Source organism: Dromiciops gliroides, chromosome 1 (genome assembly GCF_019393635.1).
Source record: "Dromiciops gliroides isolate mDroGli1 chromosome 1, mDroGli1.pri, whole genome shotgun sequence".
In the NCBI taxonomy this organism is placed as follows: domain Eukaryota; kingdom Metazoa; phylum Chordata; class Mammalia; order Microbiotheria; family Microbiotheriidae; genus Dromiciops; species Dromiciops gliroides.
The window spans coordinates 515,345,965-515,373,253 of NC_057861.1; the positions used below are offsets into that span (position 1 = coordinate 515,345,965).

At 37.5% G+C, this 27,289-nt stretch overlaps 1 protein-coding gene across 1 annotated transcript in view; it reads right to left on the reverse strand.

Annotated features, from left to right (window-relative positions):
* CEP120 (centrosomal protein 120) overlaps window positions 1–25,694 on the reverse strand; it is a 106,701-nt gene extending 81,007 nt beyond the window's left edge. Inside the window, exons 1-5 of the mRNA XM_043979616.1 lie at window positions 25,536–25,694; window positions 25,170–25,223; window positions 20,068–20,224; window positions 9,202–9,316; window positions 1,740–1,881 (exon numbers count right to left, since the gene is read on the reverse strand). Coding sequence (XP_043835551.1) covers window positions 1,740–1,881; window positions 9,202–9,316; window positions 20,068–20,224; window positions 25,170–25,218 — 463 coding nt within the window. The 5' untranslated portion in view covers window positions 25,219–25,223; window positions 25,536–25,694. The remainder of the gene's footprint in view (window positions 1–1,739; window positions 1,882–9,201; window positions 9,317–20,067; window positions 20,225–25,169; window positions 25,224–25,535) is intronic.
* Between the last annotated feature and the right edge of the window lie 1,595 nt (window positions 25,695–27,289).

Here is a 27,289-nt window from a genome sequence, read left to right on the forward strand (position 1 = left end):
TCTCCCTTTAATTGTGCCTTGAAAAATACTCATTCTACTCTTTTTCAAATTTTCTTTTGTGTATTAGAATTCTCTCTCACATGCTTCTTTCATCTTGCAATCACAGGAAACCTGGCTCCCAACTGAAGATACTGCATCCCTATCTACCTTCTCTGCTGCTGGATATATCTTCTTTCCTTGTGTTCCCTAAGGCCCAAGTGGGGTAACAGGCATGCCTCAAACTCCTCCACCTTCCACCTTCACTCAGTAACCTCTCCTCCTTTGAGGTTCACTCCATTCAGATAGATCCCCAGATCCAGATCCTGGTGGTGGTAATCTTCTGGCCTCCTGGTCATTCTCCCTCCTTTCTAAAGAAGTACAGTACTGGCTTACTGTCATTCACACCCCACCCCATCTTCTGCCTTTATCCTTGATGATTTTAGCATATAGATTGATGTATCATCAGATACCCTTGTGGTCAATTTATTACTCTCCTCAACTCCTATACCCTTCCTGCCCCTGTACTTCCTGCTCCTCAGCCAGAAAGTGATGGTCATACCTCTAATCTCATTATCAGCCACAAGAACTTTACTTTCCACAAGCCAGAACTTTGAAATTCATCTTTCTGACCATATTCTGTACATACTCTACTTCTCCCAGTACCTCACCCCTCCAAAACTTATTCTTTGTCCTCAAAATTGCTAGTCACTCAACTGTGCCCTGCTTCTTCCCTGGCCATCAACCCTGCTCTGCTTTCTTTTTTCACTTCAAATTCTTGACATTTTTTGAAATTACCCCAGTTGAACTTAACTCTTGATTCCCTTGCCCCATTGTCCTATCATCACTCAACTCTTTCCAAACCCTAATCTTCTCCCTTTTCTGCTCCTGTTTACATGCTGTTAAATTCAAGTGGAATTAAGTCAAACAATTGTGCTGCCTGAATTCACTATAAATTTGTTAACCAGTTGAAACTGAGGCCTTAACTACTGCACTGTTTCAAAAGCATGTCACTGTCCTAGCTCAAGAAGCTTCAGTGGCTTCCCACTACATTTAAAATATGTACCCGTTTAAACAGCATTTAAAACCCTTTACTCTAACCTATCTTTTCAGGCTATTTACATATTATTTCCCTTCACATATACTGTGCTGCAGCTAAACTCAATCAATCAATAAACATGTATTAAACATCTACTATGTGGGGTAGCTGGGTGGCACAGTGGATAGAGCAGCAGCCCTGGAGTCAGGAGGACCTGAGTTCAGATCCAGCCTCAGACACTTGACACTTACTAGCTGTGTGGCTCTGGGCAAGTCACTTAACCCCAATTGCCTCACAAAAACAAACAAACAAACAAACAAAAAAACTACTAAGTGCCTGCTATGTTTGACATTCTACCCATACATCTGTGCCTTTGTATGTGCTGTTCCCAAAGCCTGAAATTTTCTCCCTCCTTACCTCTATCTCTTGAAATCCCTAGTTACCTTTAAGGCTTAGCTCAAGGAGGTCTTTCTGAATTCACTAACTGCAAGTGCCCCCCCCCCCCCAAGTAAAGTCACTAAATATTTATTTGTATACATCCTATACTTGTTGGCTAAGCAAGAGAGCTGAGAAGTGAGCCAAGGATGTCTGGCTCCAAAGGCAACAAGTGACAACACAATTACTTTATACAGCACCAAAAAATAATCTAATCAGGATCAAATCCCTGCCCCACAAGATGCAGGCCAATAAATGCAAATTCTCAGAATAATCTATCAGTACCAACCTTTTCCTTCTCTAGGTGGTGCCTCCTTTGCTTTAAAACCATCTACTGGTGCTTTTGTGTCTGTTTCCAAAGCAATGCTTATCTGTATCTCAGATTTAAATTTTGTGTATTTGTTACTCAGCAATGCATACCACTTTGGTGCCTAGAGAATACCAAATAAAGAGAAAATACTGCAGTTAGTAAATAATAGCAACATCGGCATTGTTTACACCTAAAAATGTTATGATTCTCATATATTTTCCTTGTAATTAATTATGCTTGGAAAGTTGTCAACTAACTTTCCCATTAATGTAAACATTCCAAAGTCTACTTTGTCTCTTTTCCCATTTTTAAACTGTTTATCAGAACCTTTTTCCCCTATTCTTTTCCGGAGCTCCCTACTCCCTTGAACTTCTAGAATAGAGTGCAGCAAAATGAAATAGAGGACTTCTCCCTTCCCTCTCTACTTTCCTCACTTCTAGGAGCAAAAAGTTTTAGGAAAAAAACATGGCAAATGACCTGTGGATACACCAAGGGAGTGTGAGAGGGCAGTTTTCTGGACTTTCCATTTCTAACTGCCTTCTTCTAGCTGTTTCCTTTTCTGGGCACACATGGGAGATTAACAATCCTGAGAACAGACATCTCTAGCTTTGAGGGTTACCTGAAGGGTAATATTTGAGCCTGAGGATTCCTGAAGTCACATGGGTTCTGAGTTCAAGAGAAGGGCATTGGCCTCCTAGAGAGCAATTTCCATAACAGTTTGCAATTTAGAGAATGAAGACTTTCATCAGAGGATACTACTATAGCTGAATACCACAAAGGGCTAGGTGACCTGTACCTTGCCAACCTGCTATGAAATTACTGTAAGTTGCTGAGACAGTGCAGGTGGAATGAAAATGAGATTTATTCAGGAGTCCCATAAACTATATTTACTTTCAGGGGGCTAGAGAGTCTATTAAATCTAATGGACTGAAAATGTTTAATTTTTTTTTCTATATCTTTTTATGGGTTCCTATGAATGCTTAGTATCTTATTTTCTGTGGGGTAAAAAAATGAGAGGTGTGTGTGTGTGTGTGTGTGTGTGTGTGTGTGTGTGTGTGTGTGTGTGTGTGTGTGTGTAGCTTCCATAAAGTGTTATTGTAGGGCAGTTAGGTGGCATAGTGGATAGAGCACCAGCCCTGGAGTCAGGAGGACCTGAGTTCAAATCCAGCCTCAGACACTTGACAACAGCTGTGTGACCCCGGGCAAGTCACTTAACCCTCATTGCCCCACCAAAAAAAAAAGTGTTACTGCATATAATGCTTCATTCATGGCATAGAGTTCTTAAAATCTGGGGAAATATAAGCTTTGGCAGATTCTACCATGTAAGCAGGACAGGCTCTGAAGCCAGATATATGTTTTCCAACAACCACAGTCGCTAATTATAGAAAGCTTATCACCAGTAGGCTGCCCATGAAACAAAAACCAATACAATATGCCCACTTATCCTGAGAGACCCTCTTTTACTTCTGCAATGACTGTGGTAAAAGAAATGGAAAAGGGGACAAAGGTTGCCAAGAGTCATGCAGTCTTTTGACTGTTAACTATTGGTACTCTGTGTAATCCTTATCCAAAGACCAACTACAGGAAGAATTGAATATCAATCTTCACATTTTCTCCATAAAATGAAATAGAAGAATAAAAAGGGAAATAGTGGCTAAATGGGAAAATGGCTCACAAGTTCTTGCAGGTAGAAATAAAAGAGTTGGTTTTATTAAGCATCCAGAGACAATAAGGAATAGTATTTATAGGGCACCTGGGCATATCACTTTACAGTGATCACAATAAGCATAACTGAAAACATGACCACAAAGTACAATACCTGATGCAAATGAAGGGAGGGTAACATTACTTAAAAAAAAAAAACACACAACTTAATAACAACTTATAAATTACAAACTTGCTTTGATACTTAGTGACTTTGACACAATGGTGAGCAATTGGAAAGGTGGTAAAAATATGTTGGAAAATATAGCTCAAAATTAAAAAAAAAAAAAAGACAAAAAGATTGTAGATGATCTAGAGGCCACATGCCTACATATCATGAATACTTTCCTAAACAAAATAGCTGGATGACATAGTGTAAATTACTACAGAATATGAAACCATGTCTTAATAGGCAGGAGAGAACTGCTTACCAACATAAGAGTCAGCTTGAAATACTTTATATTTAGTCAGGCTACTGACCTATTGGAATAAGGTTCGAAATCAATACCAACTTAGAATAAAAACAGGAACTATTTATCCAACCTAACCTATGTCAACAAACTGAAAAACAAGAAATGGATACAGGATCCAACACTGACATAGATTATCACTGTTTACTATAGAAATGTAATCAATGTAAAACAATCAGCAAAGTAAGGAGCATAAAAGAGCCCAGAAATTCAATTGGACAAGTATTTACTAAGCATTACCATGTTCAAGGCCCTGTTCTAGGTGGGCAGTGAGAATACAAAGACAAAATGAAAAACAGTCCCTTACCTCAAGGAACTTATGCTCTACCAGATATGTCTCAGACAGCAAACCCTTGACTTCATCAAGTGGAGAGATTATGGCAGCCAAAGGCAATGTAATTTATAAAATGAACGTATTTGCAAAATCTTAAGGCAGATGATGGAAGATCAGAAACAATGCTGCATTATAAAATAGTGAGAAGCAGTGTTCAAAAAACAGGAAGAATGGGGGCAGCTAGGTGGCGCAGTGGACAGAGCACTGGCCCTGGAGTCAGGAGTACCTGAGTTCAAATCCGGCCTCAGACACTTAACACTTACTAGCTGTGTGACCCTGGGCAAGTCACTTAACCCCAACTGCCTCACTAAATTAAAAAAAAAAACAAAAAACTGGAAGAATAAAAGAAAAGCTATCTATTGGAAAAATACAATTTTTAAAAGACATCAAGAGTTTAAAGCTTAAGCTAACTTAAAGAGAGAATGACAACTGGAAAAAATAAACACTGTTACTACCAAAATGGGGGGGGGGGGCAGCTAGATGGCGCAGTGGTTAAAGCACTGGCCCTGGATTCGGGAGGACCTGAGTTCAGATCCGGCCTCAGACACTTAACACTTACTAGCTGTGTGACCCTGGGCAAGTCACTTAACCCTCATTGCCCCGCAAAAACAAAACCAAAAAAAAAAAAAAATGGGGGAAGGAATTCATGAGCATAACAATAACAACTTTCTGATTTCTACAAAATTGCTTAATTTACACATTTATCAGAGGCATCTTTGACAAAAATGTTAGAGGTATACAGGAAGCTTTTGCAAATGATATTCTACAGCAGAATATATCTTTACAGCCTCAAAATTGTGTGCCATGCCAGATCCCAAAGTACTTATTGACTGCCAATTATAAAAAAAAAAAGAACTCAAAAGAGCAAAAAGAAGCCTGAATGTTGTCTTCCAATACCATTGCATTTAGGAGCAGCTAGGTGGTGCAAGGGTGAAGGGTGGTGAAGAACACTGGGCCCTGGGTCAGGAAGACCTGAACTGAAATCCATCCTTGGACACTTACTGTGTGATCCTAGGCAAGTCACTTAACCTCTATGCCTCAGTAAGGATCAAATGGGATAAAAACTGTAAACTACTTAGCATAGAGTCTAGCACATAGTAAGTGCTATATAAATGTTAGCTATTATTAGCTATTATTTCTCCTACTCATATCATACAATATTCCTTGATAGATACAAAATCAAAGATAACTGTCAGACAATCCAGATTATTGTATCAAATAAGGCATACAATGAGACATGCTCACCAAAGATGCCTGCCTTTGTCAATGGAAGAGGGATTCTCAATAGGTAGTGAAGTCCTCCAGATACTCCTATTTGCAGATGATACATCCCTCAAATACTGCAAAGTCTCTTAAATGAGACCCAGAAGCACTCAAAAATTGGGCCACTATTTACAAAGTTCAGCTCTTCATCCACAAAAATCAAGTCGATGAAGATTTATGGTCATCTAGATTAAAATGTAGGGAGACAGACAGCTCACTGACCTGGTCCACAAGTACATATATATATATATATATATATATATATATATATATATATATATATATATATATATGTCAGCAATAGTAGATGAATAAGTTGGATCCAGAATTGATTAAAAGGAAAACAGTGAACTACACTACATTTGGTAAACTGAAACAGTACTTTCAATTACCCCTCCCCAAGTTTCTCCGTGAAACAAAATTCCATCTTTTTAAAGGGAATATTCTGGTTTTGTTATGTAGCTGTGAATCATGGAATGCCACATTCTTCACAGAAATCTAAAGGGAACATCTAAAGGGTAATGGAGAGGCATTTGGTGGGCCCTGAGCACACAAAGTGGTATAAAATTTATCACCCACAATTAATATGCCTACAAAAGGAGACAGGCTGGTCAGAGAGATAAAAGATAGCCTCCATGCCAAACTGGTACCTATGTACATCAAGTTAGAGGAAGGCTGCTATCCTATTGGAAGGACTTCCTATTAAAGGAGATATGGATAAGAATCACATGGATGGAAAAGCTATGGATGGGCCAATATATAGTAAATACTGAATAAATGTTTTTTGATTGATATTATAGATTCACTGAAATAGTAAAGTGTCAACACACGGTACTACACTACAGCAAGCTGCAAATCTTGGTCCAGCTGGATACTTATTCTGCTGATTTTTTCTACTTTTCTAACAAAAATAACCAAAATCTGAATACCCCAGAAATAACTTCTTATGGGTTTCACTTTGCTACTGTAATTTCCCATATGTATCCATCACTGCCCTCAATATATGAAAAAATTTAAATTGTTTCAAAAGTTTATTAAACGAAAGGTGCCATGCTAGGTACAGAAGAAACAAAGACAAACGTGAAACAGATCCAGCTCTCAAGTTTATTTTCTAATGAGGAGGAGACAATATGTATACAGACAAATAAAAATAATATAAAGACCCTAGGATCAGATCTAGAGCCAGACGGGATCATAAAGGTTATCTAGTTATCTAGTCCAATCTATTAATTTTGTAGACAAGGAAAGAAGACTAACAAGTGGAATAATTAGCAGAGTTTCAGTAAGAATGGAGCTGAACCTTGAAAAAAGCTAAAGATTCTAAGATGTGAAAGTGAAAAGGGAATGAATCCCAAGTTTGGAGAATAGTCTGTGTAAAGGCACAAAAACAAAACATGGAATGACTAGGTGAGAAAACAGTTGTGTAGCTAGTAGGTCAATTTGGCTGAAATGCAGAATGAGAAGAGTAATATGAAGTAGTCTAGGAATATAGGTTTAAGCTTGATTGTGAAGGGTTTAAAATGCTACGGTTGAAGCAGCTATATTTTATCTTAAAGGCAACAGTTAACTACTGAAGCATTTGAATGGTGAAGTTATACAATCCTGTGCTTTACAGGATTATTGTGGCATTTATGCAAAAGATGGACTAGGAGGAAGGAGACCAATTAAAAGACTAATCTAATAGTCCAGGTGAGAGGTGCCTAGGGCCTGAACTAGGGTAGTTGGTAAGTAAATGAAAAGAAAGGAATGGAACCAAGAAATATTGGGGTGGGGTGGGTGGGGTTGCTAAAGAACACATTTAGCAACTAATTGGATAGAGTAAAAGAAAAGGAAGAACTCAAGGTTGAATCCAACACTGAGAACTTAGGTTACTGGTAAAATCATGATTCCCAGAACAGAAACAAAAAATTTGGAGGTGTGAATTTAGAAGAAAGGATAAGTTCTTTATTGAGCATGTTGAGTCAAGAGCATCAACTGGACATTTTCTTCCCAGAATTATAGTGAAAGAAACAATTTAAAAAGTAAAATTAATTCTTTACAATTCTTTCATAGAAGCTGGAGTTAGAGAAGGGAAACAGGAAATATGTAGCAGCTTTTCACTTTTAGAACAGGGTACTATGACAAAAACGTTAGGAAAAAACTAAATGGTAAAAAGGCAATGTGGTGCAACATAAAGAGTACTAGACTTGGAGTCAGAAAGTCTTCAGATAAAGTCTTACCTCTGGTGTTTCCTTGCTGTGTGACACAAGCAAGTTACTTTACGTCTCTGAGTCTCAGATTCCTCATTTGTAAAATTAGGATAATACTAATACTATAAACCTCTCAGGGGTGTGGTGGGAAAAACACTTTCTTAAAGTTCTCTATAAAGGGAGTATTTTAAAATACCTTACTAGTAGCAACACGGAGCATCATAAAGAATCTTAGAACTGAACTTTTGTCACTACTCTGCCACTAAACAGCTATGTGACTTTCAGAAGGCTGCGACTTCACTTCAACTCATTTGTAAAGTCAAGAATGTTGCATTAGAGCTGTCTAAGGGCCTTTTGAAGTCTAAAAGACTAAGGTTCTAAGTCTAGAAAGAAGATATACCAAGGATAAAAAATCTCAGAAATATAAATTCTCTGGCAGACTAAAAATTACTTCCTTAGGAGGAAAAAAAGCTTCAGGGCAGAAAAGGGGCATTTTACTATAATACTGAAAGCATGACAGGTCTTTATGGATAAAAAGAGAATTAACAGTCAGAAACCCCCCAAGTGACATACTCTAAGGAAGTTAAAAACAGTGTGAAACACTGTTCAATATGATGAATGTGTTGATCGTTTTTTGCTAAACTGCTTTTTCTTCTCTCTCTTTAATCTTTGATATAAGGGATGAATTATTGCGTAGGGTAGAGGGATATATTCAGAAATGAAGATGACATAAAAGCAAAGCTCAATACAAATAACATTTTTTAAGGAAATAATTGGCAAAGTGAATGAATGACTTATATATGACTTTGGGAAAGTTCTACTACCAAATCATTTGCTCAGACAGCCAGCCCTAAATTGGTGTGCATCTTTAAATATAATATATATATTTATATAAGTATATAAATATATATATATTATATACAATGTTTATACATGCATACGCGCACGCACACACACACACACACACACATTTACTTATCAGAATACAGGTTATATTCCTCAGATAAAATATAACTTCCTTAAGACTGTTTAATTTTGTCTTTGTATTCTTGGCACATAGCAATGCCTTGAATGTAACAGGTGTTTAACTGGAAAACAACAACAAAAAAGATTTGGACAATTTAAGAAAGAGCCATATTGCAGTTGAATTCAAGACATGGCATTAGTCTTGGGTGAGACTCATTATCCAACTTATTCTTACATTTATTCTCATTCCTACAAATAAAACAACTTTTACTACTTTGTAAAGAATAAAGACAGAAGAAAGTTCAAAAGTGGACAGACAAGCAGGGAAATATTGATACTCTCCTATTATGTTTTATATATACTTTTGAAAAAAGCAAACTGTACATTATGCTATGTTTCAAATACAATCCTTTGTTTTCTGTTCTATGCAAATGTAAAATGCTCATGTTTGCTGGTGTTTAGCTTTTTGTTGTTGTTAACTTTATTTTTAAAAAATTTTTTAAAAAGAGCAATACCTGCTTTGTTTCTTGGGCAGTTCTTAAGTCTAGAACAATGTACCCAATGGATTCTTTAGCGGTAGATAAAGAATCCAAAGCAAAACACTGGAGCTTGATAGGTGTGCGCTGCAACCTACAACATATAACAGATTTGTGTAAAAAATTAAACAAAGTTACAAATTGTTGGTTAACATTCATTATGCTTCCACAACATAAAAGGCTATTAAATATCCACTTGTCCACTCACCAAATAAGTTACTATTTCTTATTGGCTATATCAAATAAATAAAATCCTCATTGTTTATCATCTATATATTTTAGGAGGATAAGGATGATAAATTTTGTTTCAACACCATTTGAAACTCACAATGAATCCTTCAAAATTTACATTCTAAGCAAAAAAGTATAAAAGAATAATTGCAAATTTATAATTTTGTAGCACCCATTAAAAGAAAGGGCAAGTAGATAATTTGAACATTATAAAAAAAAATCTGGGTTTTGTTGCCATTTAATATAGTCTTCATTTATGGAGTTGTACTAATTTTTATATTATTCTTTTGGTTTATACCATATCATTTTCAACAGGTCTTTGAATAGTTCTTTGAATTCTTCCTATTTGTCATTCCATCAGAGCACAACTATCTGTAACAGTCACATACCACAATTTGTTCAACCATTGTAATTGTTGGTCAGATAGTTAATTTCCAAATTTTTGCTACTACAAATAGTAGTTTTATGAACATTTACATGCAAATAAACTATTTTTCTTTCTTGCCATCATTAATGAGAAGTTAAGTATTTAATAAACTCGACAGTGGGATTTCTGAGTCAAGAGATATACAGAATTTTATAACTTTCTTAAATAAATTAAAAATGCATTGCCAAGACAACCAGTTGACAAGTTCATAGCTCCATCAGCAGTGAAATTAGTATATTTTTCCCCCTGAATCTCTGAAAACACAATTTACCTAGCCAACAAGAACTACAAGCAATCATTCTTTGGCTAGATAGTGATCAGTACCTAAACATGAACTCTCTCATTACATTCAAAATGCCAAGCCATTAAGAAAGCCCAATGATCAACCCCTGGGCTCTTGATCAACTGACCTACATGATAAGTGATTCTAGCTTGCATACCTCAGGGTAGGTTAAACAAAAGAGACTAGGTACCTTAGTTGGCTTGGTGAAGCCTATATTCAGACTGAGCCATAAAGGCAGTCCCATCTTGGGAGGTATCTGAGGCTCCCCCCTGGCAACAAGAGCAATAAGCTTCCCCATTTAACCTTTAACACCTTTAATAAAGCTATTTTTGCTATAAATTTGTGGATCTCATGTACTGATGCTCTTACAATTAGAACTCAAGTTCTCCATAGATAGCTACCTCTTTTTCACTTAATGGGTCTGTCCTCCATATATAAATCTCAGCACTCCACCACTATGGCATATAGTTTGGAGCAGTGATTCAGTATTTCCTTGAGTGATGTTTTTTTCTTTTCAATAAATGTTTATTTATTGATTGGTTAATGTATGGAGTAGTGGGAGAGACCACTAGACCTGGAAGCAGAGTACCTGGGGTCCCAAGTTCTAAAGTCTTGGCTACAGATGTTTTGTGTCACCCTAGACAAGTCCCCCAAACTCTCTAGGCCAATTTCTCCATCTATAAAATGGGGGTGGGGGTGACAGTATTTACACAATGTACCTCATAAGATTATTATGAGGAAAAAAGTACTATGTGAACCTTAAAGCAGTATAAGAATGAGTCACTATTATTAGTAATAATAATAGCTAGCAAAAATAATAATAACAATAGCTAACATAAATGTAGTGCTTCAAAGTTGACAAAGTAATTTGCAAATATCATCTCATTTTATCCTCATAACAACCCTAGGAGGCAGGTACTATTATTATCCACATTTTACAGATAAGAAAATTGAGGCAAAGAGACATTCAAGAAACTTGACCAGGTTCAGTGATGTTTTCTACCCATGCTGTTCAAGATTTTTCCACTTCAGATAACAGCTGTCTATCCATTTTCTATACATGTCCAGCTGAGCAAATTGTAATGAGCATCACAACAATGCTTAAAGATTGGTGATACTCTAAAATCACACTGCTGGTAATCCTACTCTGTCATTTAATGTTAGTTATAGCTCTTACGTGGTTATCATCACAGAATTTCTGAGTAGGAAAGGATCTCAGTGGCCTACTAGCCCAAACAATTTATACTCTTAGTCCTGCCCTCTAGGACCAGAAAAAGTACAATTCCTCTTCCACATGCAGTCTTTCAAATACTTGAAGAAATGTAATGATCACTGAAGCTCTTCTCCATGTTAAACATACCAAGTTCCTTCAAATGAGCCTCACATGGCATAAACTCAAAGTCCTTTATTATGATTGTCCTCATCTATATGCTTTCTCCTACCCAAAATGTGGTGCCCCAAACCGAACATAATACTCCAGACATGGACAAGGGCAGAATACGACAGGACTACCACTTCCTTATTCTTGAAACTACATGAATTGTCAGATATGGCAGCTAGAGCAATATGTTTCTTCTGGTCCCAAATAGCATCAAGGGTCAGCAAATAACAACTATATATCAATCAATCAAAATGAATGTATTAATCACTATGTGCTAAGGAGATACAAATAAAAAGCTAAAACAGTTTTTGCCCTCAAGGAGCTCATGGGTGAATCAATATGTACACAAAGAGGTATTTACAAGATACTGGAAAGGAAGGCACAAGCAGCTGGGGGGAACTGAGAATGGCCACTTACACAAGGTGACACTTGAATTGAGTCCTGAAACAATCTAGCATTTATAAGAGGTGGAGGTTAAGAAGAACATTCTACAAAAATTTGGGAGCTAGAGCATTGTTTGTGGGAGAAACATCAAATTATCTGGACCACGGATAATGTTTTAAAAAGACTAAAAAGATGGAAAAGGATCAGGTTGTCAAGAACATTAAATGGTAAACAGAGGAGTTTATTTTTGATCTTAGAAGTAATAGGGAGCCAGTGGTGTTTATTGATCAGGAAAGAGGGGGAAGGAGGGTATGACATGGGCAGTCATGCTTTATGAAAACACTTTGGCAGTTGTTTGGAAACTACAGAACTGAGATAGGGAGACTAATTAGGGAACTACTGTAATACTCCAGGAAAGATATAGTGAATTAGGTCAGTGGTTGTATGAGTAAAGAGAATGGGATACATCCAAGATTTTGTGGGAAAACAAAAGATTCGGCAACTGCTTGGATATCTGTATATTTCAGTAGGTTATTAATTTAGAATTTATTTGGGGATAAGGGTATAAGGTAACAATTAGAACCTATTTTCCACCAGTCTACTTTCCTGTTGACCAAAGACAGAAAGAAAGCACTCTATGCTCTACTAGCTAAAGTAAGGAAGGATAAAGCAAAAAATGTACTGGGTTCTGCCTGCCTGTGTGATGTTGGGCAGGTCTTTTAACCACTCTACAAATCAGTCTTCTTATCTGTAAAGATGAGGGGTTGCTCAGATGGTCTCTAAAGCTTTTTCCGACTTTAAATCTATAATCCCAAGATGCTTCGAACTACAAACTGATAGTACTGATTCATGCCAAGAAAAAAATCAACTACAACATTAACACAGACTAATACAATGTAGCAAAAAAAACCCAAAAAACCATTCATTACTGGCCAAACTAAATTTCAATACAATGAAAGCAAGGATGATTCAACAAAAAATTATTGGTGTACACATGTTAGTAGCAAAAACAACTAAAAACACATGATTATATAAATGGATATTAAAAAAGGCTTTGCTAAGATAAGCTTGTTAAAAGCTCTAAAAAGCACAGGAATAAAAAGACCTTTCCTTAATTTAAATGATGAACATGCAGTGCTTAATGCTTAAATGATTAAAACCATGAGAAAACATTACTTAGAACTGAAAAAATCACTGGAAGTTTTTCCAGTGGTAACAAAAGTGAAGCAACGGTAAGCAGTGTAATCATTATCAGCTGACATAGTACTAGAAATACAAGTCATAGCAATAAGTCAAGGAAAAAAAATAGGGAATAAGCATTTAAAAAGGAGGCACGACTATCTTGAGTTTTCAGGCAATATAATAGCTTGCTAAGATAAACTTAGAGAATCAACAGATCACAAGGCAAGTGCTGCAGCAAAGTAGCAAGATACAAAATAAATTCACAGAAATCATTAATATTTCCATATATTACTAATAAAACCCAAGAAGAGAAAGCAATTCCATTTAAAATAACAACAAAATAAACTGAATACCTGGGAGCTAACCTATTCAGATATATAAAGGTATTTAAAACACTTGTTTTATTGATTGACTGACTAATTTTGCAGGGCACTGAGGGTTAAGTGACTTGCCCATGGTCACACAGCTACTAAATGTCAAGTGTCTGAAGATGGATTTGAACTCAGGTCCTCCTGAATCCAGGGCCAGCACTTTATCCACTGTACCACCTAGCTGCCCCCTAAAACACATGCTTAAAAACAATACCCAAATTAATCTATAGAGCTAATGTTATGTCAAACTAGGAAGGAGGATACTTTATAGAATCAGACAAAATAATCATATAGAAGAACAAATGATTAAGAATATGTAGGGAATGGGGCAGCTAGATGGCACAGTGGTTAAAGTACTGGCCCTGGATTCAGGAGTACCTGAGTTCAAATCTGGCCTCAGACACTTGACATTTAGTAGCTGTGTGACCATGGGCAAGTCACTTAACCCCCATTACCCCGCCAAAAAAAAAAGAATATGTAGGGAAATAATTTTAAAAGTAAGAACAAAAGTGATTTGGCATTACTAGATCTCAGGGTATATTATAAACCATTAATTATCAAAATTATCTAAAACTGGATACAAAAATAGATAAATTGGTCAATGCAGTGTAAAAAATAATCAAAAGAAAATGTACACAGCAGTAGTCTTTGAGAACCCAAGAACACAAAGTACTGTAGAAAGTTGTATTTAGTTAAAAACTATTTTAACTGCTTGTGCTAAAGAATGAAGGCAAGAGACAGAGTGAATAGTTTAGGAAACGGCTGGTAGTCAAGTTTGGCTCAAGAGAGAGTTTGTGAAGGGAAGAAGTATGAAATATGGATGGAAAGTAGGTGGTAGCTATAATGTGTAGGTTTTTAAATACCAGGCTAATGAGTTTGTATTTTATCCTATAAGCAGTGAAGAGCTACAGACAAATCTTTAACAACCAGCTGTCCCAGGGGGAAAAAAAAAAAAGCACAGCACACTCTAAGTTAATCTACATTATTAACATCCTCCCCATTACTTTCTTAAGTCTAGACAATTAATAAATCAAGCCCTGCTTTCTGAGGCGTAAGTACTCTGACTGAAATTTAAGTCAGCTTTGTAGGGACTAGTTAACTCCTGCACACCAAGGGCTATGACTAGTTTTTGAATACTTGAATGACTTGGTCAGACCCAAAAGATCATCTTGGCAGATGTGTCACAATGGATTAATAGGAGGAGGCAAAGACTGGAAGCAATCATCTGGTTCAGTAGTTACAAGTATTTTCTTGGTTCCCTTTCTTTGTAATAACAGGACCTAATATTTTTCTAATCCTTTGACATCCTTCCCTTTTTGAAAGTATCTCGAGACTCAGTCCCTCAGCAGACACAAAATCCTGTTTCTGTCAACGTGGAGCCTATGTCTATACTTGCTTTTGTCTAGCCATGATTCCTGTCTTTGTTATCCCTAGTGTAATTTCTGTTTCCTCATGCAGCATATCAGGTGCCATGATACTGGAATCCAAATATATTGCCAATGAAATGAAAAAGGAATTATTGGAAATCTTTACATATACATTGCTTCTATTTCATCTGTTCCTTGTTCTTCTAGTGTCATTCTCACATCTTCAGGATGATGTTGTTAATTTGGGTCTCTTGCTAAGCTTTCTGTAAACTTGTTTTTCCTCCATTACTTCTTGATTTTTTATGAGTACATACTTTCTCCATACTCTTCCATGAGACTTATAAATGAATTTATGTTCTAAAGCCATTTTGCTCTTACTGCCATAACTCTCTACATCCAAAGGATATCAGGTTTGCTAGTAGAAGTGAGTTCTAGGTTCCATTGGGACTTCCTTGCTCCAATGGCTGATATGCATTGGTTAAACTTCCTTTTTTAAGTGATGATACCCTTTTCCATATCTGTTCTTTTACTCATCCTTTCCCCACTTTTTTCCTTCCTCTCATGTTAAGAGTTTACACTGGATTTGCCTCAACTGGATAGTCATATAATCTCATTTTGAAAGTTCTATTTTTCAGGCTGGCATGATGCTGATTGGAATCACTAGGCATACAAATGGCTGATTTGGAAATTTCCCACATCAATAATCAGGTTTTTTCCCTATATGATAAATCCTAAATTTCATGATGCATAATGTTTTTTGATACTTGCCATGTCCAGTGTCTTATGATTAATAGGTATATCTTCTCTGTAGTCTGCACATCTTTGCTCTCTCATTTCTCACACCTGAATCATTTTTCCAATTTTTTTTTTGGCCATCCTCCTCTCTTCTCACTTTTGTACTCAAGTCACCTAGTATCAAAATATATGTTGATCCAATTTGGGAAGTCTTATCCATTTTTCATAGGATTTCTCTACCTCCTCATTCTTTGCTAGAGTTGTCAGTGCATCAGTTGCAATTATTTTCATTATGACCATAGGGGAAGAAGAGACAAAATTAATTTTACTTGAAGATGGTGTACTAATTTACTTAGAAAATCCAATAAAATTTTTTAGCTAATAGCTTCAGTAAGGATTAGGATATAAGGAAATCCACAAATATAAGAAGTATTTTTGTATAGCATTAACAAAACCCAGGGGGAGGAGAAAGCAGAAAACATTCCATTTAATATAATGCATTAAACGTCTGGGAGTAACATATATTGAAACAGAACTATGAAAACATTTTCACAGAAAGAGGAAAAATACCTAAATCAGTAGATAAATATTCTGTATTCATGGGGCTAGGGTACAGTAGCATCTTAACAGTGATATGGCAACTGAAATTAATACAATGATTAATAGCTTTACCAGTCAAATTATCAAGAAAATATTTTATAGAATAAACCAAACTAAGACCCACATTCATATTTGTAGAACAAGAATAGTTAGACAAAGTGATTTTTTTTTAAGTGGCAATAAAACATCTTTGGGGTAGTATACTAAAAATTGTATTGCAATGTAGGTCAGTGGACTAAATTAGATAAATAAGAACTAGAGACAGACTCATGAAATAGCATATATGTTAAATAAACTCAGGTACACAAGATTCTAGGGAAGGGACTCTCTGTGACAAGCTACTGGAAAAACTGTAAAGCAATTTGATGGATTTAACACCTTACATATATATCACAGTCAGTTCAAAGTTATAACCTGCACAACTATGAATTTGGTAATATTTTATAATTGATCATGATCTATAAAACTTTAAAAGTACGTCATGGGACAGCTAGGTGGCACAGTGGATAGAGCACTGGCCCTGGAGTCAGGAGGACCTGAGTTCAAATCCAGCCTCAGACACTTAACACTTACTAGCTGTGTGACCCTGGGCAAGTCACTTAACCCCAATTGCCTCACTAAAAAAAAAAGTACATCATGCACATTTTTTTTGCCTAAAGAGCTAGCTGTTTGTTAAAGATTTACCCACATACCCCATCTGTAGCTCTTCACTGCTCATAGGATAAAACACAAGTTCATCAGCTACTACATTATGGCAACCTCCTACTTTCCAGCCATATTTCATACCATTTCCCTTCATAAACTCTCTTCCAGCCTAACTGGACTACTAGCTGTTTCCCATAGTATATACTCTGTATCTCACCATTATGCATTACCACAAGCAGTTCCCAATGCCTGGAATGTATTCCTTCCTCCTCCTCTGCCTGTCAGAATCCTTGTCTTCTTTTAAGGTTTAACTCAAGCCTCAGTGAAGTGTTCCCTGATATTCCTCTCATTATTAAGGATCTCTCCTTTCTCAATTTTCCTTGTTTATTAATATGCCTATTTTTGTATATATACGGTGTTCCCTCCTCCCAAGAAGCCTAGCAAATGCCATGTACACAGTAGGTGCTCAATGTTTGATGCAATGAATTTTTGATGGATTTAACAATGCACTAGTAGAGTCACTTAGAAACAGAATTTAACTAGGGTTATTTTTTTTTCCATTTCAGTACATTTTTCCTTGAAAAACATCAAAGTTAAGCCATTCAAGTGCACATGTTGCCTTTAATTATAAAATAGTTTCCCTGCTTTACTTTCCTGATCATATCTTTTTATCTGAAATCAAAATATAACTCCTGCTTTTTTGGTTTTTCTTTTCATTAGCACAAACAAGGTATCATATAGGTGGTTTTGTTTTTAACAATCCAATCTCATACCCTGTTCTCATACATAGAATGCTGCAACGCTCCCCACTAGAGACAGAAAGTATGTCTTACTTTGTAACAATCTCATCTTAATTTACCTCACTCCACTCTCCCATCCATAACAAGACAGATACTAGGAATCTATTTTTATTGATGCTTTTTTTAAGCCCTTCCCCACTTGGCTCAGAAACAACTGTGGTTGAAGAATAACCTCACCCCTACTCACCAGCTTTTATCAGCTTTTACTTTGGGTACCAATTTTCAAAAACATTTTATTTTCTTTTCAATAGAGCATAATAAAAGATGTTTAAACAGCTGCCTTAAGCTTTACAAAGTATTTTAAATACAATTATCTATTTTGAAATTCACAGCCAGCCCAAGAGGAAGGTAATACAGGTATTATCACCAATTTACAGATTAAAAAAAACAGAAAAGTTAAGTGATTTATCTATATCAAAACCAGAACCCGAGGACAATTCAAATCCTGCCTCATACTCAATAGCTTTGTGAACCCTGGGCAACTCACTTAACCTCTCTGGGTCTCAGTTCCTTATCTATAAAGGGAAGGCATTGGATACAGGGCTCCTCAGGATTTCTTTCTAATTCTAAATCTATATATAAGCGTATGATCTTCTACCTCTACCCACTAAAACATGCCTCCTTTTAAATTTCTTATCAGATTAGTACGGTACAATTAAAATTGGTGCCTTCTGATAAATTCCCTCTGGTTGACTGAAATTCACTCTTTGACGTTAAAACTCTTTAATTTGGTGACTAATTTTCTGGATGAGTTGTTTGAAGCTCCTCTTTGTTGGCATTCTCTAGATTCTATCAAATTGGAATTAACCCCTTTCCCCCAATACTTCCAGGCAATTTTCTTATGCAAATTCCTGGAATACAGAATTCACACTTTTTGTGTTTTTCTGGGAAAGCAATAATTTAAAATTTTTCTCACCTACTTCTGTTGCTTTAGTTTGTTGAAAACTAGTCTTTCATTTTGCTATTTTAAAATTTTGTTCTGATCCTCAATTTCAGAATTTTTCTCCATTCTACTTAATTCTGCTCCCAGAAAGTAAAATGTTTTACTGAGGTTTTTCCACTGTCTTTTCTACATTGTCAATTCTCATCTTCCTCTTCTTGAATTTTCCCTTTAACAAGCACACTTCCAATGTTATAGATGCCAGATGTTCCTTTATATCTCAGTGTAATTCTATACTACCCTAGAGGTTCTTGTGCCAAGTCCTTTCTCTTTTCCAGGGGTGCAGTGCAGCTCTGGTTTTTCCTTCTGGAGATTTTTCCTCAGGTTTTTATACTTCCCAGTATTCATCATAGCTGGCCCTTTTTTTGTTCATTCATTTTTTTCATTCTGTCAGTTCTCCCATGAGGATTTCTTTCCATTATCCCTTTTTTTTTCAGTTGCACTTTTACTTTATATGGCACCTCTGTCACAGATTTGAAGTGGTACAGGGAGTTGGGCTTAGTCATGACCACTTAATCAGCCATCTTTCCAGAAATATCCTATATACCTCTATGAAAGGAAAAGGTACCTTATAAAAAATATTCATACCTATTTAGCAGTCTGCTCCCTTAAAAACATAATCTATCCAAACTAAGATGTATATATTACATATAATCTAACAAAGTCACTCCTTTACTTAAATTAATCCCAATGGTTTCCTATTGTGTCTAGTATAAAATGTCAATTTCTCTCTTTAGATTGAAAGCTCTTCATAACCTGGCCTTGACCCAACCTCACAGGGTATGATTCTACCTTCTGCACTGTCATTCAGAAAAACTAGCCTTATCTTTGTTCTTTACACAAGAGGTTTCATCTCCTGTCTCTGTGCCTTTGCACTGGCCTAACCCATGCTGGAATGATCCCCCTCTTTCCTTTTTCCTTCAAGATACACCTCAAGCACCACTTTCTTGACCCCCACTTCCCCATCTCCAGCAAAATCGAGTGCCCTCCCTCCCAAATGACTCTGTATTATATAATGATAAAGATACCAACCATCTCCCCAATTAGACTGTAAACTCCTCTAAGGAGAAATTGTTTTATCTCAGCACAGTGTTTAGTACATAGCAGACACTTAAAAGACTTACTGACTGACAGAAAATAAATTAACGGTAATCAAACAGTGACAGGAACAGTGAAGGAGATCTGGGTATCCTTGATTCCAATTCTATCTCAATAATTTTAACAAGTCACAACTTTTCTCAGCTTCTCTTTCTTGAAAAAAAAAAAAAACTTGGATTGAATATCACTAATCTCTCTTCCGGCTCTAAAATTTTACAATTCTATAGCCTTATTTTACCCAAGGCACATCTCCAATAACAAAATCAAAATGTCTTATCTCATCTCATAGTTAATTACATATGATTACAGAAGTTAAAATATATTATTTTTGCAAGCCTGAAGAGAAAAATAAGATGAAAATGTTAATGCAATCTTAATTGGATCTGAGCATTAATAGTCACCTGTGCTGATGAAGTGCTTTTCTATCTATTTCCCAAGCTAATTCAGTGGCAAATTCTGGTTGGTCAGTGTGGTCCACAGGATCAGTAGCCAACTGTTCTCCATCAAACTTTGCTTCTACTACGAGCATGTGTTTTGCACGCTTAGGAAAATGACGTCCTACAAAAATATAGGCCCATATATTAATTAGACATACATAAAAATCACAAGCTAGCCAATGTTATATTTGAAGATCTAATTAAGAAAAATAGATATATAAAAATTATGACAGTATTGAATTTTCATAAAAATGAATATTTTATTTACATTTAAACAGTTCTTTCTTCAAATAAAAGGATTAACAGATTTCTGAATATTCTATAAACTGGAAGCTCTCATTTAAATTTTCAAACAATCCTGACAACTGTTTCAAATTAAAATTTAAAATATGAGCAGGACAATTTTACATGAACTAAATTAGACCAATTCTTTTCTAATAGTACATAATATAGCAAAAAGCTAAGTAAAGAGCTGGATAATTACCAGAATAACTGGCAAAAGAATTACTTTTACCTCATTTTCCCCTCACAATTCATTTTCTCTCCTATATATATCAGGCAAGAAATAGCAACAATATATAATCTCTTATTTTATGTGAGGAACAAAAAAAAAAACAAAAATCAGCTAAAGAAATACTATCGGGGGCAGCTAGGTGGCGCAGTGGATAGAGCACTGGCCTTGGAGTCAGGAGTAACTGAGTTCAAATCCGGCCTCAGACACTTAACACTTACTAGCTGTGTGACCCTGGGCAAGTCACTTAACCCCAATTGCCTCACTAAAAAAAAAAAAAAGAAATACTATCAATTCCTTCTTCACACTATTTCTTTTTCCACTGTCACTGACAGCACTCAAATTCTAAGTTTTTATTACCACACTACTTACTGTATTACTGTATCAACTTTCTGGTAGCCTGGCTAACCTTCCTAAAACATCACTTTTATCATGGCTTTCTCTTGTTCAAGAACTTAGAATGACCTAGTTCCCCACTGCAACAAATTTAACTTTTCAAAAAAGTTTTCAGGGTCCTACATAATCTGGTCCCATGCTATCAATTCAAACATATTTCCTATTAATCCAAAATGTACACCCTCTACTCCAGTCAAGGCAGACCTCTCACTGTTCCATGCAACTTTTGATAATGTAGCCTTGCCACCCTGTCCTCCTCTTACCTGTCTACTTAGCCACATACTACCTTATTTATAATCCAACTCAAATCCAACTTCATATAGTAATCCTTTCTTGATCCAAACATCACCAAAAGTATCTCCCTCATCCTAAATACTGCTAGTGACTCCAGATACTTTGAAATCAAACTCCTAGAAAAAAAGGGTCTCCATTTCCTTATGTTCCTTTCATAAAGGAACTTTGTCAAATTATCAATCACTCAACTTTTATTAAGCACCTATCATGTGACAGGCACAATGCTAAGCACTAGAGATACAAAATGAGGCAAAGATATTCCCTGTCCTCAAAGAGCTTACAATATAATGGGGAGACAACATACAAACAGAAACAAAGCAAGTTATATGCAAGATAAATAGGAAATAATTAACGGGGGAAGGCACTAGAATGAAGAAGAAGTGAGGAAATGGGATTTTAACTGGGATTTAAAGGAAGTCAGAGAAGTCAGTAGTGGAAGTGGATGAGGGAGTCCAGGCATGGGGGAAAGCCAGAGAAAATACCAGGAACCCAGTGTCTTATTTTGGAACAGTCACAAGGCCATTGTCACTGGGCTGAAGAGTATGGGTTAGGGAGTGAGGGATAAGAAGACTAGAAAGAAAAGAGTGGCTATGTTATGAAGGGCTCTGGTGCAAACTGAATCTTTTTTATTTGATCCTAGAGGCAACCATTTATTGAATACGGGGATGTGTCTAAGTATGTGTGACGATCAAGAAAATAACTTTAATGGTTGAAAAGAAGATGGATTGGAATGGAGAAGAGATCTGAGGCACCAAATTTGAGGCAACCCACCAGCTAATTATTGCATAATCTAGGCATAAAGTGATGAAGGCCTTCCCTAGAGTGGTGACTGTGTCAGAAGTTTCCAGAGAGGTTGCAAAGGTGAAGAGTCTAGAATGACTCTTACATGAGTAGTCCAAGATAACTCCTAATTCGGAAGCCTGAATGATGGCTGACCTGTTTTGCCTCTGCATCCTAAGGATCATGGGACCTTTCCATCTGACCATCAGCTGAAACCTTCCACATGTGTTGTGGACTCCCCCATTCGAATATGAGATCCTTGAGATCAGGGACTGTCTTACTTTCCAGTTTGTATCTCCAATGCCTAGCACAGTGCTTTAAATATGGTTAAGTGCTCAATAAATGCTGTTCTCATTCATTCATTAAATCAGGCTTCCTGACTTGCCTGAAACTCTTCTCTGCTAAATACAATGCCCTTTTCTTCATCCTCATATCCTTAAAAAGCTCTCTTTAGCTTTCAACATCATCCAAAACCTCTTTTTACTGAGCACTCTTTCCTGCCCTAAGTTCTGTTATACTACTCTTCATTCTCTTCCTGACTACTCCTTCATTGAAACATTCTCCTGATTCCATCTCTACTAAGTATTATGTCCTTAAGACTCTGTTGTGGGCCCCTCTCTCTTTGATTTCTATATTTTCACTTGATCTCTACAGATAAAAATACAGATACTCAAGCCTCTATTTTTTTTCTCTCATACTGAAATTTTCAATTTTTCTCATGTTACCAATAAGAGGGTAGCTGGGTTGCAGTGGATACAGCACTGGCCCTGGAGTTGGGAGGACCTGAGTTCAGATTTGACCTCAGACACTTTCTAGCTGTGTGACCATGGGCAAGTCACTTAACCTGAATTGCCTTAAAAACATCTGGGGCCGTCTCCAGTCATCCTGATGTGTATATATATATAGCCACTGGACCCAGATGGCTCTGGAGGAAAGAGTGAGGTTGGTGACCTTGCACAGACCTTCCTCACTTAAATCCAATTCAGAGCAAGTAATAACATCACCCCCATGTCATGGTCTTCTTCGAGAACGAAGGACAAGCAACAACAATAGTTATCACTAATACCAGATGTCTGCTGGATATCTAACTAAATTCTAATCATCACCTCCAACTCAAAAAAGCCAAAATAAAAATTATTATTCCCGACATTCCTTAACAACCCCATCAAGCAAACTTCCTCAGTACCACAGCACCACAACATTTCTAGACAGCCTCATTGGTTTGCAACTCTGGAGTTAACTTTGACTTTGACTTCTTCAACCCCCATTTTCAATCACTGTTGATTTCATTTGTACAACCTCCACTGTAGGTCAGACTTTCTTCGAAATTTAGGGTCTCATCATCTCTCACTTAGACTACTATAACGGTCTAACTGGTTTCTCTGCCTACAGTTTTGTGCTTCACCAAACCATCTTCCACAGTTACCAAACTGATAATACTAAAGCACAGTTTGAAGTGCATCACACATGCCCCAACATACTCAAAATTCTTCACTAGATCCCTATTACCTCTGTTATAAAATAGAAAATCTTCAACCAGGCACTTAAAGTCCTTTATAAAGGAGAACCTACCTACTTTTCCAGTCTTATTTCATATTACTCTCCATTATGCACTCTATTACAAACTAGTTTGCTATTCCCTGTCCATGACATTTTATCTGTTAACTAGTACTCTGAGGTTTAAAGTCATAGTCATAGCTCTACATCTCCTACAGTGCCTAGCAAAGCAATGAGCAATATAAATATTTACTGGCTGGTTGGCTCAAGTGATAAGAATTTGCAGAAGGGATATTTCATAACTTTAAATAATAATCAATGCCCTCTTTTTTATACAGTTAAGATTATCCATGATGTAATTCTCTATAATTAGATATTGGTCTTTTCCTTCAAATTGTCCTTGACTTGAAATGCTTGTTTCCATTTTTTTCTCCAGAAACATGGATGCTTCAGTACCTCCCCTCATCATTTAAAAAATTTCTACACAGCATTCACAATTACCGAAGAAATGAGATACACAAAAAATATTTTTAAATCTATCAATTCTCCACCTATTCTTAAAAACAGGAATGGTCCCATCACTAACTGTTCAAACTGCCCTGCAAAATCTACATTTTTCAATGCCTAACACATAGTGCTGGAAAGAAGTTGAAGAAAATGAAACTTTAAGGGTCCATTGTTATCAGAAACTAAAGTGCATAAATATGCTGTCCTTTAAATTAAAAACAACACAAAACACCAATACTACTGATTAAAACCTCTTTAGTGGCAGCTGGATGACACAATGGATAGAACACTGAATCTGGAATCAGGAACATCTAAGAAAGCTTTTCCTCAACCCCCCTTAATTCTAGTGCCTTCCTTCTGTTGATTATTTCCATTTTATCTTCTACATATAGCCTATCTATACATAGATGTTTGCCTATTGTCACTTTGAGTATGGGGACTTCCTTTTTACCTTTCTTGGAATTCCCTGCATTTAGTACAGTGTCTTATTTAATAAACGTTTAATGATCAAGTTCAAATACAGCCACACATTTACTTGCTACATGCAAGTCACAACCTCTTTCTATCAGTTTCCCTCATCAGTAAAACGGAGATGATAATAATGGCACCTGCCTCCCAGGATTGTTTGTGAGGATCAAAAGAGCTCACATTTGTAAAGAGCTTTGTACACCTTAAAAAGCTATATACATGTTTAGTTCTTATTATTATTACCACCAGATGTCCTGGGGATTATATCTCCCATAGAACCATAATTCCTGGAGTTTATTAGAACCCTGGGGACAGGGTTCTAATTGCTGGTTTCAAAGTTTAGAAACTTTGAAGAAGACTGCGCATAGTACACAACCTTAATCTTTAAAACACACACGTACACTTAGAGCCCTACATTTTTCCTTTAGAATTTAAAGAGCAACAGAAGCAAGAGGGGTCTCCCAGGCTCTCCCAGGGGAGAGTGGAGGGAGGGAGGGAAGGACCTCTGACACCCTCTCCTCCCCGCCCCCCCCCCCCGCCAGCTGTCGTAGTAACAAAAGGAGGTGGGGGTGGGGGGCGGTTGGCTGGGGGTGGTGGTGAAGGGCTCGCTTACCTTCCAGGATGGAGACCACGATCAACAGCTGGTCCGACTTGGAGACCATTTTTGCTGCTTGTTCCAAGGACGGAGAGAAAGAATTTGAATGAGAACAGGCCCTGATCGGGGGAACCCCTGCAACACTCAAGCTCCCCGCCCCGAGGACAGCGCCCCCCCTCCCCCCGGGACTCCACTGCCCGCCGCCGCTCGGCCGTTGCCGCAGCTCGGCTCCCTCCGCCCGGGCTCTCCCGCTCCCTCCGGGCCCCTAGCTCTTGGAGCTTCCGCTCCTACGAGGATGCTGCGAAGAGGGCGACCTCCGCCAGCCAGGCCCGTTAAGGGAGAGAAGAGGTGCCGGCCGGGCGGGGCCTTCGGCAGCTAGCGTACCCGCTTTTCAAACCTCCCGGCAGGAGTCCCGCCGTCTATCCCGCCGTCGCTGCTTCTGAAACCGCCTCGCTTCCGCCTAGCAACAGGGCCGCCGGGCCTAGCGTCCCAAGAGGGAAGCTGGAGGACAAAAGACAATAGAGATGAGATTAGCGGGGGCTAGAGCGCCACGATCCCGCCTCTCCGACCGCTTTTTTCATTTGACCATAGTCCAGGACAATGGGGGGGGGGAGGAACGGAGGGAGAAAATGGGTAGTGAATTATTTCGCAGCTCCCCCTTGCAGTGAGTCGGAGGAAACGCGGCTGTTTGACCGCAGATTGTTTGCGCAGGCGCACTGAGGGAAAAGGTCTTTTTCAATTTCTGATCCGGGAGTTTGTTTCCTTCAACCCGGACGACTCTCTGTGCAGCTCAGGACGAGAGAAAGAAAAATTCTTTAAAAGAAATAATAAACTATGCATACGCAAAAATCCTGTGAAATAGGAAATTCCAAGGTCTCCGAACCAAGGCTGCACACAGTCCTTAGGACTGTTTTATTAAGGATAATAGGTTCCTAAATAAAAAGTTGAATATTCTTTAGGGACCGTGGAGTTCAACTGCCCTTCAGTTTACAGAAGGGGAATCGGAAGCACAGAGAAGTTAAACGACATGTCCTGAATCATACAGCTATTAATTATTGAGGCAAGATTGCGGCATGGGTCTCGGATCCAGAGACACCGGCCTTGTGACTGTTCGCAAACAGGAGGTTCCCTCTCTGAGCTTGGGACATTTCTCTGGCTGTCCCCATGCCTGGAAAGCTCTCCCTCCTCCGCTCCGACCCCTGAACTCCCTGGCTGCAATTAAAATCCCATCTTTTACTGGAAGCCTTCCTCAATCGGTGTTATTATAGTAGTGCCTTCCCTCTGTTGATGATTTTCCTACTTATCCTGTCTGTTATACAGCTTGCTTTGTATGTTTACCTATTTCCTCCTTTAGATTGTAAGGTCCTAGAGGGCAGAGACTGACTTTTACCTTTTTTTTTTTATCCCCGGTGCTTAGCACATTGCCAGACACCGTAGGTTCTTAATAAATATAGATTGATCTTCCTCACTCCAAGTCCACCATTCTATCCACCATATCATGTTGCCTCGAGTGGAAAAAAAAAAAGAGAGAGAGAAAAGACAGCAATTCCTTTATCATATAAGTCACTTAAGCCTAACAATTTTTTCAACTTGCTAGAAATAACACCAAAACAAATCAAGTAAGTTTATAAACACAGAACTGCTCCTGGGCCCAGGAGGGTTGGTGCACTCAACCTTTCTAAAGGGACTCCTAGTTCTGCCCCCAGGTGTATAAACCAGGTTCAGCCCTGACTGGAGCATAGTCTCTAAAGGGAGGAGTCAGCCCTTTTTTCCCCATCATCTCCAACTCTAGTTCTTTATTTCTGTCCCAGAGCCCCAGAGAGAATCACTTAAAACAGATTTGGCTGCTCTCTAGGGTCTCTTCAAAAAGGAGCATAAGAAGGTACTTAATGTACAAAATAAATCTGTTACTTAGGACAGTTATTTCCATCACAAAAGTGCTTAGAACATAAAAGTCTCACAAACATCCTTTGACAAAGATTTAAACATGAAGCAGAAATTTATAACTTCTGTACTATTGCACTCTTCTGGGAAGTAGACACTGGGAAGTATGGACTGTTGAGTGAGCATTTCACCTTCATAGGCTATACTTGGTGTGAAAAACTCCCACAAAGTCCATATCTTCTGGTAAGCCAAAC